At 43.6% G+C, this 21,436-nt stretch overlaps 1 protein-coding gene across 3 annotated transcripts in view; it reads left to right on the top strand.

The window, feature by feature from the left end:
- Positions 1–4,169: 4,169 nt before the first annotated feature.
- LOC306914190 (mitogen-activated protein kinase kinase kinase 11) overlaps positions 4,170–21,436 on the top strand; it is a 73,530-nt gene continuing 56,263 nt past the window's right edge. For all 3 annotated transcript variants that reach the window (XR_013788664.1, XR_013788665.1, XM_079491165.1), the window contains exon 1: positions 4,170–6,368. Coding sequence is in view for 1 of the 3 variants with exons in the window: in XM_079491165.1 (XP_079347291.1) it covers positions 5,582–6,368 (787 nt within the window). In the remaining 2 variants the exon portion in view is untranslated. The remainder of the gene's footprint in view (positions 6,369–21,436) is intronic.

Raw genomic sequence — 21,436 nt, 5'->3', positions numbered from 1 at the left:
AAGTTGCAATGCAAAAGTTGAAGCCATCGTTCTCACGATAATAAAAATCTAACTATATTTTAAAACAAATCTTGTTTAAAAAAAAATCTGCCTAATGATGATGTCACTGGTGGACGGGTGTCCGAACTGCCCAAAGCCCAAAGAGATGTTGAAAAGTGGTGAAGTGGTCCTTTAATGCGGCCCGCAGGTTAATAGCCGAATACTGATATATTCTTTATTTCAGCTGTTACAATTCCAAACATGACCCTCTTTATTCAGTCCATATTAGCTGAATGACTAGTATTAGAATTGTCTTTTTTATGTCCATTGTATTTGTATTTAGTTCATAAAGTTAACTAACTAAATGCATTGAAATTAAATTTAAAGGAAACTTTTCAGGATTCCAATAAAGAAAACACACCACAGTCAGACCAGTTAAAGTCTAACTCATGTTGATTAGGTGATGTAATGTTGATGTAAAACAAACTGTATTAACATTAAACGCCATTAAGAATAAAGGGACATTATGACATACATTTTCCCTTCATTGTCAATGTCATTGTCAAAAATAGAAAAACATTCAGAATTTCAATTCAAATATTAGCTAAAATAGCTGATCTACAAGCTCAAAATGTGCGACGTGTTTTGAGCTTGTTCAGATCAGCTATTTTTGCTATAACAGAAATATGCAATGTGGAAATATTGTGGCCCTCTGGAGTGAGTGTGGAACTATAGTGGCCCTCTGGAGTGAGTGGAAATATAGTGGCCCTCTGGAGTGAGTGGAACTATAGTGGCCCTCTGGAGTGAGAGTGGAACTATAGTGGCCCTCTGGAGTGAGTGTGGAACTATAGTGGCCCTTTGGAGCGAGTGTGGAACTATAGTGGCCCTCTGGAGCGAGTGTGGAAATATAGTGGCCCTCTGGAATTAGTGTGGAACTATAGTCGCCATCTGGAGTGAGTGTGGAACTAGTGGCCCTCTGGAGTGAATGTGGAAATATAGTGGCCCTCTGGAGTGAGTGTGGAACTATAGTGGCCCTCTGGAGTGAGTGTGGAAATATATAGTGGCCCTCTGGAGTGAGTGTGGAAATATATAGTGGCCCTCTGGAGTGAGTGTGGAAATATATAGTGGCCCTCTGGAGCGAGTGTGGAAATATAGTGGTCCTCGTCAAAGTTGCCCACCCCTGCTGTAGTGTAAACACACAGACATTGCTCTCATGAGTGTTCAGTGCACAAACACACCCAGCCCCCTTCCTCTCCTCTCCTCTGTGTGTGTGTCTACGGTTGGTTGTGCAGCGTTAAAAACAGCAGCAGCCTCTGAGCTCTGTTATAGTCTCCCCCCCCAACTGGGGCCACCAAAAACAACTGCATCCTTCCTGCACAAGCGATGACTCAGCAGCGTGCTGGCTGGGTGGGAGGAGGGTGGGTTCGGGTGGAGGTGGTTGACTCTAGAGTAGAAGCTGGGCGTTTGACCAAACGAATATGATGGGCTATTTTTTGGGGAAGGAGGGGTGCATCAAAGTGCTGGCAGAAAGGAAGCACACTGTTTCCACACAGCAGCCACGGGCCAAAGGTGGACCCCCCCCCCCCATGAAGTGCTGGACCCCTCCCTTGCACTTTCTTTCTCTCTCTCGCTCCTTTTTTTGAGGGGCGCTAGCCCCTTCTATGTCCAGCTTTGAGGGTTGACATTGTCCTATTAACAACATTGGATGCCATTGACAATGAATGGCCAGTTTTGAGTGTTTGTGTAAACACAAACATTGCGTAAACACAAAACATTGAAGACGAAGGTGAGGACGCAAATTGCGATAGGCTGGAATGAGATGATATACTCTAATACAAGTAGACGTCCCATATTAAAATTGCAAGTTATATATCGTCTATTTTCAAATGGCCGAAATATAAGGCTGAAGAAGTGATTAATGTGTGTTTTGTAATAAACCAATTCAAGAAACAAGTAGCCAAACTTAAAGTTTTCATACAATTGTAGTAAAGTAAAAGTGCAATATTCTCCTCTGATGTAGTGTAGTAGAACTATTGAACAATACTGAAGAAACTTAAAAATAGTTCAAAATTGTACCTAAGGCTAAGTAGATTAAATACAGTACTTGAGTAGATGTACTAAGTTACTTTACGACAGGCTCTTGTCTCATCCACCTCCACATCTGATTTGTTTTTTTTCTTTTTTCTTTTCCTGTTGGGAAAAGTACAGATCCCATTGATCGGAAGGGTCACGCTGTGATTGGCTACTGGGTTAACAGGTTAACCCACTGTTTTTTTTCTTCTTCTTTTTTAGCTGTTAAGTTTATCACATTTTCGTTGTTTAATTTTAATAAAGCTATTAAACATTGGAGTTGATTGAGAGCTACATCTGCAAACAAATGTTTCGTAGAGAATATGTTGAGAATAGATATAGGCTATGATTCTGAATAAGAATGTGTTTTCGAAAAACAAGTAGGCTATGTCTAAAGTTAACATAATATATTGCTGCTGTGTAGGCTACTTCAGTGGTTCTCAAACCTTTTCATGTCAAGGACCCCCAAATTTACACTTTATTAGCCTGCGGATCCCCATTTGATAAGATATGCCAAGTGGACCCCCATAAGATTTATCTATGCTCTAGCAGTGATTTTCCAACCATTTTCATTTTCAGTTTGACATGTATTAGGTTTCGGACCCCTATTTAATGGGATTTCCCTCTGGGAAGTGGGAACCCAGTTTATTTTGTAAAATCAATGTTGATTTAACTCTGAGTGTGTACACTTTCACAGTTAGAGATCCATAAACGTTGATTTGTCTCATAACTATCATTTAGCTGCGAACCCCCTGGAACTCCCTCAAGGACCCCTGGAAGCCCCCGGACTCCACCTTGAGAACCAATGGTGTACAGAATATATTTCCAACAACATTTGGCCAACGGTGTCTCTTAATTAGTTTGTAGTTTATTCGTCACAATTCTTTTTTTTGTATCAAATAGTTCATTCACATAGCCTCCCATTTTGATGTTCAATGGGCTACACCAGTGGTTTTCAACCTTTTTCATATAAAGGTCCATTATTTATTCAGCATTTGAGCCTCGGACCACCGTTTGATGACATTTAGCCTCTCAGACCAAAAACTAAAGAACATTTTGTTGTCTTGGATGATGTTGGTACCAATAGGAGAGATAACAAAGATAGCAAACATTGATCAAACAACAATTCTTCTACATTATGTAGACTTCTAGTAAATTAATTTAGGCACATGTTTAACAATAATTTAACTCTTTCTTGAGAGTGTAAAATCGAATTGGACCCATAAGGGTCCATCTGGTTTCATTTTACACTCTCAAGAGTGGTCCCCATCATTTAGCTGGGGACCACCTGGAACCCCCTCAAGGACCACTGGTGGTCCCCGAACCACTGTCAATTGAGCGCGTTGCCTGGACAACCAAACATCCAATTACAAGTGTAATTGACTGGCTGTCCCTCTGGGCTATAGGATCTAGTATCTACAAAAAAAAGAAAAGTTGTCAAACCCCACCCTCTTCACTGACTGTAAGCATAGACACAGTGTTGCCATGTCTGCTTATTATAAGCGACCTTGGGCTTGTTTTTCTGTAAAATTGCTTGTAGTTGCGGGTTACTGTTTTTTGGACTTGTTTCTAAAGTGTAGTTGTTTATTTGGGCTTGTTTCTAAAGTGTAGTTGTTTATTTGGGCTTGTTTCTAAAGTGTAGTTGTTTATTTGGGCTTGTTTCTAAAGTGCAGTTATTTATTTGGGCTTGTTTCTAAAGTGTCGTTGTTTATTTGAGCTTGTTTGTTTCGTAATGTCATTTAAAACCAGTGATTCTCACACATTTCAAGTCAAGGACCTCCAGATTAGTGTATACTTTTGTCCAACTAAGGACCCTACATCTAAAAACATTTTGTGCTAAAATGTTTCAAAGAATATTCCACATTTTGTCATATTTCTTTTTCTGTTTTGAAAATAGCCAATCTACAAGAGCTATTTTCAAATATCCTAGCCAGGCTTCTTTTGGGCTTGTGTGCATAGACCCTGTTTGATTGATTGAAGTTGTATATTAATTAACAAATTTAACAAACGGAAAAGTCACTTTTTTCCCAAGAAGTTTTGGAAAATAGCCTAGTCAGGCTTTTCTTTTGGGCTTGTTATCAGAGACCCTGTTTCACAATCTGGCAACCCTGCATAGACGTAGAGTGGTGCGAGAAGAGAGATCCGGACGGAGTGAATATTACAACACCAGAGTTAGGAAGATGGTTATGATGGAGTACATCGGCCTATGATGGGATTTATTCACAGCAATAACAAGTTTGTTGTCCGAAAAGTTTGACGGCTGAGGGAAACGACAGCGTTTATTTATTTGGTGTTGCTGTCTGTCTGTGTGTGTTTGTGGAGAGAGTCTACAGACTGCAAGAAGAAGGTTTGAAAACTACACTACTCTTCCTGTTAACTGTCTAACTCGGGGGATACAAAGTGTCTTTATTGGTGACACAAAGTTCCCAACAACAAAAGAAAACCGGGATAAATGTGGATACTTTGACGCAAATGGATGCAGGATTATTTCTTCTTTGGGCCCGAGGAACACAACAACAACAACAGAGTTTGTGTTAAAAAAAACCCAGCCGTTAATACGACGGACGGCTCTGAGTTGGTCAGTTAGTTGTTGTAAACTTTGCAGAGAGAGAGAGAGAGAGAACACGGGATCGGATCGAGCAGGACTCAATGCTCCTTTTCCTGCTATTCTTCTCCACTTCTCAGTTGCTTCCTGCTTTGCTTCTGGTGGTCACCGACTGCACTTATGGCTACAAATAGCCTATAGACCTCTCCAAATGGAAAGCAGTTAAATGCAGTTGTTGGAGCCTTCATGCTGTGGAGTTGTAGTGGGTTTACTACTAAACATTGCACAGCAATTAAGGGCCTGGGTTTATTTTATTTAAAACATTTTAAACTTTGTTTAAAATGTTTTTATAGCATTTTTATTTTTTTAATATAATTGAAATATCAGCATCTTTCAAATTTAGGGAATACGTATCTAAATCACTGTAACTTCAATTCAAACTTTATTAGCGGACTCTGGTCCATATACGAGTGTATATGAATTAATGATGTGGCTGTTTCTCACAAGCAGTAGTAGTACTATGGGCCAATAACACAATTGATAATGCTCTCAAAGCATGTGTTCATGGGGGAAACACCACCACAGACCACACCACATCAAACGAATAGAAACTTATTCAGCAAGAAGACAATTCTGCCTTTCTGAGGTCTGACAGACGGCCTGGCTATCACACAAATCACCTCTGTTTGTCTGACGATGGCTGTTGTTTCACATGGAGACCCGTGCACTCGAGGTGGAGATGCATGAAAGACACTTGTTATCCAGTGGTCATTTAATCGCCTCTACTTACTACTGCCTACTTGTTGTTCAAGCTTTATTTGAAGTTTTGAACACACTTCACTGGTCCCTGATGCACCAACAACAAGAAAGACAGGAAAGGGGGAGAGACGCAATAATAGAGTACTCTTCTGTACTTTATTATTTTCAAACCCTCGGGGTACAGAAGTATCAAACGCGGTCAAAACGTCTGCTTATTGTTGAGGCTCCATGGAGCCACTGAAGAAGATATTCAGCCACAGTCCGCTATCACTGAAGAAGAACTTGGAACAGTCTCAGAAGGGAGGGAATTTCACCAACCCCGTGTGGACGGCCCTCTTCGACTATGAGGCGTCCTGCAAAGACGAGCTCACGCTGCGCAAGGGCGACCAGGTGGAGGTGCTCTCCCTGGACACGGAGATCTCTGGCGACGACGGCTGGTGGGCGGGCAAGGTCAACAACAAGGTGGGCATCTTTCCCTCTAACTATGGCTCCTTCAAGCCGCCCAACGGCTACGGGAAGCTGCCCGGCGTGGGCGGGCACGGCGGCAGCTGCTGCCCGGTGGTGCACGTGGTGGACGCGGTGGTCGACAACAGGTTCGAGCCCGAGGCCGTGGACTTCCACGAGCTGAGCCTGGAGGAGGTGATCGGCGTGGGCGGCTTCGGCAAGGTGTACCGCGGCACGTGGCGCGGCGGCCTGGTGGCGGTGAAGGCGGCGCGCCAGGACCCCGACGAGGACATCTCCGTGACGGCGCAGAACGTGCGGCAGGAGGCGCGCCTCTTCGCCATGCTCACGCACCCCAACATCATCGCCCTCATGGGCGTGTGCCTGCAGGAGCCCAACCTGTGCCTGATCATGGAGTACGCGTCGGGTGGCGCCCTGAGCCGGGCGCTGTCGGGCCGGCGCATCGCGCCCCAGGTGCTGGTCAACTGGGCCGTGCAGATCGCCCGCGGCATGCTCTACCTGCACAGCGAGGCCATCGTGCCGGTCATCCACCGAGACCTCAAGTCCAACAACAGTAAGTCAGACCTGCACCTTCACTATAGCACCAGCAGCCTCTAAAACAGTAGTTCTCAACCAGTGGTCCTTGAGGGGGTTCCAGGTGGTCCCCATGCAGCTAAATGATGGAGGGACAGTTGGTAACCAATCTTAACTCTTAAATCTTAACCGATCTTTAACTCTTGAGAGCGTAAAATGAAACCAAATAGAATGTTTTCATTTTACACTTTTAAGAGTTAAATTATTGTTAAACATCTGCATTACTTAATTTACAAGAAGTCTACACAATTAGACAATGTAGAAGAATTGTTATTTTGATCTCTCGTAATGGTACCAACATCAATACAGCGTTGAATTGTGGACAAAATCATCGTATTCAACGACAACCAAATATTCTTTAGTTTTGGGTCTGAGAGGCTAAATGTCATCAAATTGTGGTCCGACCTTGGCTCAAATGCCGACTATATAAATTGACGTGAAAAGACGTCAAACCTTTTTATTTTTAAATTTCAAGGACCCCCAAAACTCTCACTGCTGGAGTTACAGACCCTGTAAAGGTCCATTTGGTTTGGAACCCACTCAAGTCCCTGCCTGGACCCCACTTTGAGAACCACTGCTGTAAAGCAACTACAAAGTACATGGTGGACCAATAACATTAAGCTGCAGATGGTTGTCAACAACAGCCTAGCTTTTTTCTCCTACGCGGAAAGAAAATAATTTAACACACCATAGCGTGTACAAATGGCACCAAATGGACCCATTACAGATCCCCAGCGTTTGGTGCTATTTGTGTTTTGTAACACTCTTCAGAGACATTTAACAGCAGCAACACTACTGAGCAATATTACAGTGCAATAAACTAGTGGAATTCCCCAGGCTCCACATGGTACAAAGTAGAGAGTCATTCATCTATCAGTTTGACCCCGCTCCCAGTCAGCCCAGCTTCTCTGCTGCTAATTAGAGTGAAAAATGCTGACATGTTTGCTGGGGGTTTCTTTGGAGCGAAGGCCCTGTGGCATTGAGGGAACATGGTGTACTGGTGGTGAAAGTTATACTGTGGTGGTGGCAAGGCTATCCCCAAACAAAGGCAACTTTATCTCCCCACTCGTGTGTATAGCTCCACTATCTTCATAAACTCAAACATGTCAGAACATTCTATTACTAGTTTTTCTTTTTTGAATGACGGTCGGTGGAATAAATAATTGTTTATTTTTTAGATGTTGTACTGTCAGGGCAGATAATCGACTAGATCCAAGTTTGTTCGGATGATTGTTGGATATTTTTGTATTGTATAGGTTGGATTACATTTATTAGTAACTCATAATTCTTATGCTTGAGAGCCCATCTAAGCCAGTGGTTTGGTTCTCAAAAGTCTTTCATATCAAGTACCCCCTATGTGACACTTATCAGCCTGCGGACCCCCATTTGAAAAGACTTTCCAGGGACCCCCATAAGAGAATATCTTCATGGCTCTAGCGGTGATTCTCACCCATTTTAACCCAGTATACAAATGGAACCATTTGTTCCATTTGTACACTCACGAGTTAGTCCCATTGGAGTCCATTTTGTTTCCTAACTATCATCTAGCTGGGGACCCCCTGGAACTCCCTCAAGGACCCCTGGGGGTCCCCGGACCCCACTTTGAGAACCACTGATCTAAGCAAGGTTCTGTGTATAACCGGATGCTTATATTGCACCAATTGAAGATTGTGAAAGAGTTTTGTTCATAAAAAAGTTGGTTGGTTACTTTGATGGTAAAGGTCAGGAATTCTGGTGGGAGCGTTTTATCCCAACACCCTCCACAACTGGTGCATTTGGACTTTGATGATGCGCTCTGGGGGTTTGTGGGAAGACTTGCGTCAGTCTTCGGGCCCTAAGCCCATTTAGGAAGGTTAGGGAACGCGTCACGCTTTAGCGTTTTTACCACTTTGACCATTATTTGAAACTTTAGATGTTGAAAAATGGCAGATCTACAAGTACAAGCTCATAGCGCGGCACTCGGTGCCGTGCTATGAGCTTGTACTTTTGTCTGCTTTTTTTTTTTTTATCGAGAAAATGTGGCTCAAAACTTTTGAATATATGCTTTCACAGGGTGGGTCCTTGACATGAAAACGTTTGAGCACCACTGATATAGAAACATAGGGTTTTTCAGAAAACCGTCAAGAATTAGAAGACATTTTGTAGAATCTGGTCTCAGTCCTAAATGGGCTAGCTAGTGTAGACATACATGTACTCGGTGGACAGGAGAACCTTGTCATTATTGTCGCGTTGCCAAGATAGTGCAAGGCTGACAATGTTGGCTCTTCTGTCCTTTTTGAACCATGACACGTTCCCACTCGGCCGTATTAGCAGCACCTCTCCTGGTTAGCTTAGACACTGAGCCACCTCAATTCGGAGAGTTCCTATCTGTTATTATCATTCCTGTGACGCAGCAGATAAGGCCTGTGAGTTGACGAATCTCACGGTCCACAGTTTGTTATTTTTTGACACCTCTCTCTCTCTCTCTCTCTCTCTAGATGGATGGATAGATACTTTATTTGTCCTTTCGGAAATTTGTTTTGTGCCAAGCAGTCATCAGGATACAGAAAACGTATACAAACAAACAGAGCACACAGTACATTGACAATAAAGAAACAATGCCAACAGAAGACATAGTCATAGTTTCAAGAGGCATCACATCACACTTTATGCACGGAACAGAGATGGGGCCTGCTTGTTCATAAGTCTCTCTCTCTCCTGCAGACGTTCATCGTCTAAACTCTAAACCAGTGGTTTTCAACCCTTTTCATATCAAGGTCCATTATTTACTTAGCATTTGAGCCACGGACCACCATTTGATGACATTTAGCCTCTCAGACCAAAACTAAAGAATATTTTGTTGGATAAGAGTGTGTCCACAATTCCATGCTGTATTGATGTTGGTACCATTAGGAGAGATAACAGGCAAACGTTGATCAAAATAACAATTCTTCTACATTTTTTAATTGTGTAGACTTCTTTAACCCATTCAGGCCTGAGATCAGATTCTAAAAATGTCTTCTACATCCTGACAGTTTTCTGAAAAAGCTATGTTTCTATGTCAGTCGTTCTTCGATTTTTCAAAAATAGCAGACCTACAAGCTCGTAGCGCGCCACTCGGTGGCGTGCTATGAGCTTGTAGATCTGCTATTTTTCAATAGCTAAAGCACAACATAATGCTAACACCAAAAGGGGTTCCCGCCCAGAATGGGTTAAATTAAGTACCGGTAATGCAGATGTTTAACAATAATTTAACTCTCGAGAGCATAAAATGAAACCAATGAAATAATGTTATACTCTCAAGAGTTAAATATCTAGTAAGGGTCCATTTGGTTACCAACTCTCCATCATTTAGCTGGGGACCACCTGGAACCCCCTCAAGGACCACTGGTGGTCCCCGGACCACTGGTGGTCCATGGACTAATGGTCTAAAGAACACTGCCACCTTGGATAATCACCAAGTATGTCCCCAGTATGCGTGTTTCGAAAATAGAAAACGTTCAAGGTTGCTCTATAGTTTCACAGAGAGAACCAACAAATGACAAAGTACAAACATTCCATCGGTTTCTTTCTTTCTGAGAACAAGTCCTCGATGCGAGAGCTATAGGAGCTAATACACTCCACACTTTTGAAGGTTGTACTTTATTGTTACATCTTGTGTACAGGTCAGGACAGGTACATAAGAGTAACACTTATTTTTAGTTTGGCTTCCTTCAGACGATGCAGCAGCATAGATAACATAACATCAAACCTAAAGCACAGCAAACGCAGGGATAGATTAAAGAGTGCAAGAAAGAGCAACAAGTGAAAAGAAATAGTAACATATTGTGCATGTTTTATTGTTTTCCCTGTAGTAGCAAAGTTAGGTAAAGCTTATGTTCCATATATACAGTACAGCAAAAAAGGTGAATGATCCCTTGGTCAGCATAACCTAAGAACCCCCCCAATTTATCTCTGGTTTCCTGAGTTTGTGGTAGGATGAAATATGAATGGTACTGCCTGTTATTCTCGTCGACCTGCCATCTCACTCATAACGGCCTCCCTTCTAACTTCTTTTTCCTGTTCCATTTCAGTGACTTTCTTTCTAAACGTCTTCTTTCTTTAGCTTCAAAACCTTCCTCACTTCCCCACCCCTTCTTCACCTCTGTCTGTGCAGGGTTCAACTTCACACACACACACCCCGGGAAATGGAAAATACCTTTGGAGGAGGAGAAGCATATTTTTTTTTTAATGCACCGTTCGTTTGTACACAGAGCAGGGTTAAGCAAACACAATCCCGCTCTCTGTGCTGCTGGGAGATGATAATCTTTCTCCTCCACCTCCTCCTGCATCTTGTTTTGTTTGTCTCTGGCCTGCCACTACTTGTCTCTCCATGCAGCTAACAGGCCTGTTGTGTGTGTGTGGTATGGCTGCAGTATCCTGTTGTGGTAGAGAGAGGAGGCTATATGGAGAGAGAGAGAGAGGGGAGGCCTTTGTTTTAAAATACACTATCAATATCAATCATAGTAACGGTGTGTTGGTTACGGTGCTGGCAGGTTGGGAAGAAGGCTGAAAAGTACAGAAAAGTACCTTCGCTAAAAACGCCGGGACAACACTCCACGTGTCCCAAACTCTTCTCCCTTCTGGCTCCAAAACTTCCCATTACAATCAGAACTGCAGACTCACTCCCAATCTTCTGCCGTAGTCTGAAAACCCACCTCTTCAGACTCCTTCTTAGCCCGTAGCACTTGCCCTAGCCTCGATGACCTTACAGGCGTATGTATAGGCTCAACTTATGTAACTTACCGTATTTTATGTAGACATAGCACTCTATATAGATATTCCACTGTTCTTAGCTTACGTATGATTCATGATGACTACTTTTATGTATATGATGTATTACCATGTTTTTTGTTCTGGCTTACTGTAAATCACTCTGGATTAAGAGCGTCTGCTAAATGCCTACATTGTAAATTGAAAAGAGGTCTCGTATATTTTTTGCATAAGTCTTCAATTTATAGAGATTTATTTAGCTTTCTTATTTTTTGAAGGATCTCTTAAACTAAAGGAATGGAACGATTAACACTCATGCATAATGTATTTTGCTATTATTAAGTTATAGTAATGAATGATGAATTATTATGAAGTTATAATATTTTTATATCTCCACTTTCGGTTAAATAATTAAAAAGTCTTCCTTATGAGATGAGATACACTTTAATAATCCCTCAGGTGTGATTATTCATATACGCACGCACGCACGCACGCACGCACGCACGCGCACACACGCACACACGCACACACACGCCACCAGTAAATACCTAAAACTTTGGAACCAGGCAGCTAAGCTGTGTTATATAATTGATTGATTAAGCCGGTGAACAGTCATTATCTCCAGATACACTTAGAAACAAAAAGCCAAAGTTACTGCTGTGGTTGCTGGCAGTGTTGTGTGAAAGATGCTGATTAAACAGGATCATTGAAGAAAGGAGAGAGAGAGGGGGGGGGGGGGGGGGGGAGACCTTGAACGTGAGCCAGGGACCATCAGTGGAATTCCACTGGAGGTAAATACAGCTGAGTACACAAGAGGAGAGAGTAGCCTCCCTCCTTATCTCTCTCTCTCTTTACTAGGTTTTATGTACTGTATGTCAGTGGTTCTCAACCAGTGCTGCTGTACGTGTATGTGCATGTATGCGTGTATGTGTATGTGCATGCATGACTGTGTGACACGGTGTAACTCCAACAAGCTCAGCTCACTTTTGATTGTATGTTTTACATTTGGTATATAGTATATTTTTTATGTCAAATCAAGTTTAGACTTTTTTTTTTACTTGTAGCATTTCAGTATTGATACCTTTTTTTTTAAGCCCTAACCACACCAAAGGGTCACCATGCAACTCCTTGGGTCCAAACGGTTGCAAGGAGTTTGGGCCATTGAATTCCATGCGTTGAATCACTATAGGGTCAACGTGGGTCATATATACATATCACACCGCAGGGACAACGCTAAAACCGTCTTGACCCTTTGGTGTGGTTAGGGCTTTACATGAGTAAACAATTCCATGCTCGCGTACAAAGCGGCTCAGTGGGCAATACACCGCTCTAGCAGTGATTTCTCAACTATTTTAATTTCAAGGAAACCCACAGTTTGACATTTATTAGTCTATGGACCCCCCATTTAATGGCATTTCTATCTCTGGCACCCCAATTTATATTGTAAAAAGTAAAAACCCATGTTAATTTTACTCTGAGTGTGTATAAATGAAACCAAATGGACCCGTTAGTGTCCATTTGGTTCCATTTGTTACTCTCTGAGTTACAGACCCATAAGAAAATAGTTGGCTCCACCATAATAAATTACATTTATTATTTATTTATTTAGTTCGTATACCTGCCTTTTTTGTTCCATTCCTAAGCCAATAATGCTGCCGCTCTGACAAAACTCTGTCTAATCACTAATCAGCACAACTGATGATATTTCTAATGTGATTAATCCGTTCTCAAATCTTCTATTAACGGCTAGGTGTGCTCACTGTGCCGTCATGCTCATTTCAGCACGGCTGGATAGCCTATTTCAACCAATTGCTTGAGTCAGAAGAACTACATTAATATAAATACTTCTGTCTTTTTTTTCTCCTTTTTTGGAGAAACTGGAGTACCATTGGTTGGGAAATATTTTAAATATTTTATTTAGATAGAAACTCCCGGGGAAAATGCCACGCTAAGCGTTGGCCTGCTCATAGACTCAGACAAGAAGCCGCAGTTAGATCGTGGATCAACATGTTTCTCTCTCCTTCCCACAAGTGGGCAAACATCTGATACATACCTCTAGTCTACCCAGCATGTTTTGATTCAGGGGCGGCAGCGCCCCGCACACACTGCAGTGCACTCAAAACATCCCCTCTGTGTGTGTGTGTGTGTGTGTGTGTGTGTGTGTGTGTGTGTGTGTGTGTGTGTGTGTGTGTGTGTGTGTGTGTGTGTGTGTGTGTGTGTGTGTGTGTGTGTGTGTGTGTGTGTGTGTGTGTGTGTGTGTGTGTGTGTGTGTGTGTGTGTGTGTGTGTGTGTGTGTGTGTGTGTGTGTGTGTGTGTGTGTGTGTGTGTGTGTGTGTGTGTGTGTGTCCGTGCGCATGTTAGCTCCTGCTTACGTTGTGCACGCACGCACGCACGCACGCACGCACGCACGCACGCACACGCACACGCACTCTCTAGTTCTCAACTTCTCACATGCATCAACATTCCCCAGACAGTTCAGTGAGAGGAATTATGTGGACAATTATTATTTTCTGCCCATGCTGAGGGTATGGGGAGTGTTGTTGGGAGTTATTTATTTACAATAGGAATTAATGGTATTTATGACTCTAGTGGAAAGGCACCTGTATCTTTCGTGTGTTTTGCTTCCTTATCTTTATTATGTAGGTGATTATGTAATATGTAACTGTATGTTGGTTTATAATTATTCACATCATCAGAATGTCTTTTACAGCAGTGGTTATCAACCAGTGGTCCGGGGACCACCAGTGGTCCTTGAGGAGGTTCCATGTGGTCCCCAGCTAAATGTTGGAGAGTTGGTAACCAAATCGACCCTTATAGATCTTTAACTCACTTTACGCTCTCAAGAGTTAAATTGTTGCATTACTTAATTTACTTAAATTACTTAATTTACAAGAAGTCTACACAAAGTAGAGAATGTAGAAGAATTGTTATTTTTTATCAACGTTTGCCTGTTCTCTCTCCTAATGGTACCAACATCAATACAGTGTGGAATTGTGGCCAAAATCTTATCCAACCATGACAACAACATATTCTTTAGTTTGTGGTCTGAGAAGCTAAATGTCATCACATGGTGGTCCGTGGCTCAAATGCAGAATAAATAATGGACCTTGATATGAAAGGGGTTCAAAACCACTGTTTTAGAGAGACAAAGTGGAAACTAAATCATACTAATATCGATTGTGTGCTGAAGATGATCACTGATGCTTATTCCAGACAAGTTTGTCATCCGTGTTAGTGAATTCATCCCTTTTTTTTGCAGTTTTCAAATAAAGTTCTAGTACTGCTGCGAGGGTACAAAACTAAACTATAGTTATTTTTGTTGAAGAGTGAAGACACTCACTGTCATAGTTCACTGAATTATTGAAATCACCTATTTAAAGACTAGCTAAATCCTTTTGATACGTACCTCAAACGCTGAGATCAAACATAAAAAGCTTGCCAAACACTTGGCAACGGGCTGAGCCTCAGAGGAACTCTAGCAAAAACAAAAAAAGCAGCAATTATAAAAGCTGCGTTGTCAGGAATGAACCCATCTCCTAAACACGGGAGCATGACCACTCCGCTCTGCTGACAGGCATAACCAACGGCCATTAACCCGTTTAGCCCATTCTAAAAAAAAGTCTTCTAAATCTTAAAAGTTTTCTGAAAAACTTTGAGATGAAAACGTTTGCTCTGAAAGAATATATATTCAAAGATTTGTGCCACATTTTCACGATAAAAAAAAAATAGCAGATCTACAAGCTCGTAGCGCGGCACTCGATGCCACACTATGAGCTTGTAGATCTGGTATTTCAGATCAATAGCTAAAGTATATACAGTGGTGAGTTGTATTTGTGAGTAGGTAAAACGTTCTTAGTATTTTCACTACAGAGGAGAGGCTGGTTTGCATCTCATGCGAGGGCAGGAAGAGAACAGTCCCATAGCCTAAATGCAATGGCAGTAAAGGGCATTAGGGCTATGGAACAGAGCTATGCTCAGCTGTGTTGCTGTTTGGCTGTGCGTGCGTGCGTGCGTGTGTGCGTGCGTGCGTGCGTGCGTGCGTGCGTGCGTGCGTGCGTGCGTGCGTGCGTGCGTTGCTGTTGGCAATGTGTCACTGTGTGATAAGAAGATAGCTTGGCTGAGCAGACAGTTTAGGCAGCCTGCCTGCTGGGGGTGCTCCCCACCTGGCAGTCTACCTGCTCAGCTGCCCTCCCTCCTGCACCCTCAGGTCCCACATCAGAGAAGGGAAAAGTTCAACATTTAAAAACAATGTTTTTTAGTCCCAGTACACCTCCCTCCCCCCTCCCTCCCTCACATGGCATCGGACCTGCTGAGATCTATTGCCTCAGCATAGCAACGTGTGCTTGTGCAGTGATGTAAATAGGTTTTCAATGTAATGGGTCCCGGGACCCTGCAGGGGTGGTCTTTTCGATGGGTCCCAGCCAGGGACATTTTATGAGTCCTACTTCAACGACGTTAAGAGTACAGTATTGCATCCCAGGACCCCCGGAGGGTGACGTGATGGCGTCCTTTCTCAATTTTTAGTGAGTCTTAAGCCCTAACCACACCAAAGGGTCAAGACGGTTTTAGCGTTGTCCCTGCGGTGTGATATGTCTTGTTGCACATTGACCCACGTTGACCCACATTTACCCTAGTGATTCAACGCATGGAATTCAATGGCCCAAACCACACCAAAGGGTCGAGACGGTTTTAGCGTTAACTCCTTGCAACCATTTGGACCCCAGGAGTTGCATGGTGACCCTTTGGTGTGGTTAGGGCTTAAGGCCCAAACTATACCGCTGCAACTCCTTGCAACTTCTTTGAACAAAACAAATCACACCAATGCAACTCCTTGCAACATGCCATTGGGAATAATGGTTGCAAGTAGTCACAAGGAGTTGCATGTTGCAAGGAGTTGCATGTTGCAAGGAGCATGGCGACCCTCTGGTGTTGTTGGGGCTTTAAGGATGCAGGCTATTTGCATCACTGCTTGTAGGCATAGGTAGATGGACTAATTTATATTTGAATGCAAATACATGTACTTTGCACTCACAGACTCACCCGTACAGCCTCTAAAGCTGCAGAAAATGCTTTGGTGCGTGCGTGCGTGCGTGCGTGCGTGCGTGCGTGCGCGCGCGCGTGCGTGCGTGTGTGTGAACATTACTCCAGGGGAGGAGAAGAGGAAAACGGAGGCACTGGCAGGTCACGGCAGGGCGGGCAGGAAGTGGAGAGGTTTCCATAAGTCGTCCAGGGAGAGATCTAGCTTGTTTTCCAGCCCAGAGGCCTAATTCTCACTAGCTGATCATGCACACAAAAGCATTAAAAAAATTGCTGAATCGCAAGCTTCTTGTTACTTTTGAAGTAACAGTTTTGGACATGATGAGGTTTCTAACCTGACAGAGACGATATGCTATATTAACTTTTCCCCCTAACACCAAATCTCCTCACTGAAAAGAGCAGATCTACAAGCTTACTAAAGCGTCGCCAATAGGGATGGAGCTCGATAACCGATACCTGAAAAAGATCTGATAACAAGCTTATTGAGTACCCGTTATCAATAAGATTTGGGCTTATCAATGGTTTATCAATCCTGTTTGTTATTGAGCATTATAGCGGCCCATGACGTCATGTTTAAACAATCAAGACAAGAGGCGATCAATAAATAAATGTAATCATCCATGCTGGCACAAACATCGGTCAAAAATGTAGTTTTCCCGATACCATTTTTTTCAGACCGTGTACGAATACAAGTACTTAATTTTTTTAATACTCGCCGATACCGAGTACCGATACGAGAACTTTATTTTTGTTGAGTAACCACTTATTTTACCGCCTGCCTTAGATGCAGATGGATCTCCAATCTACAAAAATATTATTGTATTGGTAAAAAGGTGAATTGCCTTCCGTCTGTATTTGAATTCCCTAGTAAAATATACTGGTTCTGTTCAGAATTTATTGTCTCCCATCTTTCCACAAAATAATAGAAAATGCTCGATAGTGGGCTCGATAAGAACCCAGCTCGATAAGCCTGATCAATAAGGTGCTCGTTATCAATAACAATCACACCCGTGTGAAGTGAGGGGCGCTCTCATCATTATACATACATCATCGCATGAACAACTGAATTTATGTGATTGGTTGGTTAAATTTACGTCATTTTTGGCGGAAATTTGACCTAATTTCTCCTTTCATTGTCAATGGCACATATTGAGACGTGTGGGGACAAAAGCTGTATATAGGAGGGGCTAGCGCCCCTCAAATGAACGTGCTCCATCCCTAGTCGCCAAATACCTACGAATGTTTGCCGATTATGACATACCCAGAATAGAATAGGGATGCTGGGGATCAATGTGGTTTGAATGTAGCCTGGCTAATAAGCCAGACCGAATCAGCCGTTGCCGTTGAAATTGCCTGCCGGCGGATTACGGTCTGGAGAGGCTCAATTGTACACCCATTTCCTACACCAGAGAACTGGTGTGGCCAATCGGGACATGGGATGCAATATGGGCGGGCTTTGGTACAGTGACGTTCAATGCTTGAGACCTTTGACTGACAGTAGCTCTGACCAATTGCGTCAAAGAGAAAATGTTTGAACCCGCCCCCCGGGAAACAAGATCCATACACAGCATCTCCAGACTCAAATACCACACGACAGTGTGATTTGAGTCTGGCTTATTAGCCAGGCTAGTTTGAATGCACTGTACACAGTGCATACAATGATTCCAGATCCACTATTGACCATTTTACACAGTAAAAGTACATTTTAAGGCATCACTATGTAACTTTTTAGCATATTATTATGTCCCACAAAATGTATAATGTTACATATTTAAGGAGGAATACCAATCATCCTTCCATAAATGTAGACTCCGGGGGTTCCCTGGCTGCTAGAGGAATGATTTTATTACTATGTATGTATAGAGGAGACTCCGGGGGTCCCTGGCTGCTAGAGGAATGATTTTATTACTATGCATGTATAGAGGAGACTCCGGGGGTCCCTGGTTGCTAGAGGAATGATTTTATTACTATGCATGTATAGAGGAGACTCCGGGGGTCCCTGGTTGCTAGAGGAATGATTTTATTACTATGTATGTATAGAGGAGACTCCGGGGGTCCCTGGTTGCTAGAGGAATGATTTTATTACTATGCATGTATAGAGGAGACTCCGGGGGTCCCTGGTTGCTAGAGGAATGATTTTATTACTATGTATGTATAGAGGAGACTCCGGGGGTCCCTGGTTGCTAGAGGAATGATTTTATTACTATGTATGTATAGAGGAGACTCCGGGGGTCCCTGGCTGCTAGAGGAATGATTTTATTACTATGTATGTATAGAGGAGACTCCGGGGGTCCCTGGCTGCTAGAGGAATGATTTTATTACTATGTATGTATAGAGGAGACTCCGGGGGTCCCTGGTTGCTAGAGGAATGATTTTATTACTATGTATGTATAGAGGAGACTCCGGGGGTCCCTGGCTGCTAGAGGAATGATTTTATTACTATGTATGTATAGAGGAGACTCCGGGGGTCCCTGGCTGCTAGAGGAATGATTTTATTACTATGCATGTATAGAGGAGACTCCGGGGGTCCCTGGTTGCTAGAGGAATGATTTTATTACTATGTATGTATAGAGGAGACTCCGGGGGTCCCTGGCTGCTAGAGGAATGATTTTATTACTATGCATGTATAGAGGAGACTCCGGGGGTCCCTGGTTGCTAGAGGAATGATTTTATTACTATGTATGTATAGAGGAGACTCCGGGGGTCCCTGGCTGCTAGAGGAATGATTTTATTACTATGCATGTATAGAGGAGACTCCGGGGGTCCCTGGTTGCTAGAGGAATGATTTTATTACTATGTATAGGAGAGGAGACCATGAGTTTCATCCTGGCATTTGCCAAGGCACCAATACCATGCTTCTTAGTGCTTGCTGTGCTCGCTCGCTTTCACTTTCATGAAATCCCTTTTCATTACCTTGATTTCCGGTTGGTTATCCCTCCCGCGGTGTGAAGAGCAGCAGCGTTGCCCGTTGAGAACCTGTACAGTTTGGTTGAGACACGGGACGTACAGTACAGTAAAATGAGCAGAGGCCTTTAACCCATTTTGACCATTTTGATCAGATTCTAAAAATGTCTTCTACATCCTGACAGTTTTCTGAAAAAACGATGTTTCTATGTCAGTCGTTCTTCGATTAAAAAAAAATAGCAGACCTACAAACTCGTAGCGCGCCACTCGGTGGCGTGCTATGAGCTTGTAGATCTGCTATTTTTCAATAGCTAAAGCATAACATAATGCTAACACCAAAAGGGGTTCCCGCCCAAAATGGGTTAATGGTTAGGGTCATTTATTTCGCATCGGTGCAATGGACTGTCCGCAGTCGTTCGGAAAAGAAAGTTTGGTCTTCATTGAAGTTTATAGAGTCCTTTTGCAAATCCAGCATTTAGTTAATTGGATTTGGCAGGCAGGAGAGAGATTCACTGGTGCTGCTCCACTGTTCTTGTCTACAGGCTCCACCAAACACACCCGGAACGTCTTTCTGTCAGCCCTTCCCCCCCCCCCCCCCCCCCCCCGAGGTAAATCGATAAGGGCTTTCAGACTGACGACCACACTGCCAAGATCCAATGCAAATTATAGACATTTCTGGCTCCAGCTATAGAGCTGGATCTGCACCTTGAAGTTGTCAAAACAAATTACAGTAAAATCCTTAGTGTTAATTTCGGGCTAACTTTTAGGCTAAAACCTCATAGATTTTGTTTTTACTGTGAATGTTCAGCTGACATTGTCCCTTCTTTTTTTTCCTACTATAATTTTTTTTTCACCCAGTGTCAATTATCTAATGTAATCCTGGGCGCTAGACTATCTCTGCCAACCTGGGGAGAGCAACGGACTGACCTCATGCTTCCTTCTATGCATGAGGAGTCCAAGCCGCTTCTTTTCACCTGACGGGAGAGAGTTTCCCCGGTTGGACGTTTGACGTGTGGAAGGAACACGTTATTATTTCCAACCAGTTCCTTTCCCCTCCATCAGGCGCCCCGGCTGGCCAGGGGGAGGCAGTTTAGAGACCAGGATTACTGCATGTTTTTTGTGAGGGTACCTAGTACTGTCCCACCTTGTTAACCTGCGACCCTCCGGGGACAGCCCCGGTAGCGATCTCCCTGGTTTGTGTTTTCATGGAAACGGCACTAATGGAGGTTAAACTTCAACACGTTGGCGTTAGGGATGGTTAATCAGTGAACAAAGTCAAGAAAGACCCCTTCTGAGTTTTTTTTAGCTGATGTTGGCTACTTTACACAGAGAATCATTTATAACATCGACCCCCCCACCCCACCCCACCCCCCACTCCACAAACTTTGATGTGGATGCCCATTTTTAGCCTGCGTGTGCGTGATACATACATACAGGATGTGTTAGGGAAGCGTTTCTCTCACGGCGATTAGCTTCGGGGACTTGTTTGCCCCGAAATGTTGCTGCCTGGAGCAGAGGCATGTATGCTCTCTATAGCTTTTTTCGGGTGGAAGGAAGCCAAGCCCCACCTATAACCTTTCTCATGACTCCTGCTGCCTGGCCGTTGCTTTGCTTTTTACCATGCAGGGTGGTCAATGGACCGGTTTCGCGACATGGGGAATGTTTGCGGTCGTAGAGACTCGGTTGTGTGTGAACTCAGTGACATCGCCCCGGCGCTCGCTTCTTGAGGAGACTACACACGAACGAACAAAGTCAAAACCCATTGTAATTTGGAGTTGGCGTCTCCACACTGTAAGATTATACCTCCCTTTCTCCGCCTCTCTCTCTCTCTCTCTCTCTCTCTCTCTCTCTCTCTCTCTCTCTCTCTCTGTGTGTGTCTCACACACAGGTCTCTCTCTCTCCCTACCCTGGCCAGAGGCTGCCAGACTGTCTGTCAGCCTATGGCCTAGTCCCTCGGGGGACAAAGCTCCCCTTCTTCCTGGGGAAAGCCCCCACCCCGTCGGAATTCTCCCTTCGCCTACGGGCGCAGAGCGAGCAGAGTGCCGGTCGGCCCAGCCACATAGGGGAGGGGAGGGGAGGAGGGATGGTGGGAGGGAGGAAGGTAGATAGAGAAGTTAAAAGAGCGAGAGAGAGGGAGAAAGAGGAGGGGCAGGTGAAGAGTGATGGGTGAAATATGCAGCGAAGGTTGGAGCGAGAGAGAGAGAGAGAGAGATGCAGGTATACCGGCACAAATTAAGGGCAAAGAGAAAACATAAATTAAGCCAGGTGTGGAGTGAAGAGGGCGCTCCTCTCATCTATTACAGGTGAACCGTTCTCATATTGGGGCTGCAGAACTATGCGAGCCCAACTGTGAACTGTTGAAGTCTAATAATATGC

The sequence above is a fragment of the Electrona antarctica genome, assembly GCF_951216825.1.
Source record: "Electrona antarctica genome assembly, chromosome: 21".
Lineage (NCBI taxonomy): Eukaryota > Metazoa > Chordata > Actinopteri > Myctophiformes > Myctophidae > Electrona > Electrona antarctica.
The sequence above is the reverse complement of the archived record's forward strand: the minus strand, read 5'-3'. Positions and strand labels throughout refer to the sequence as shown.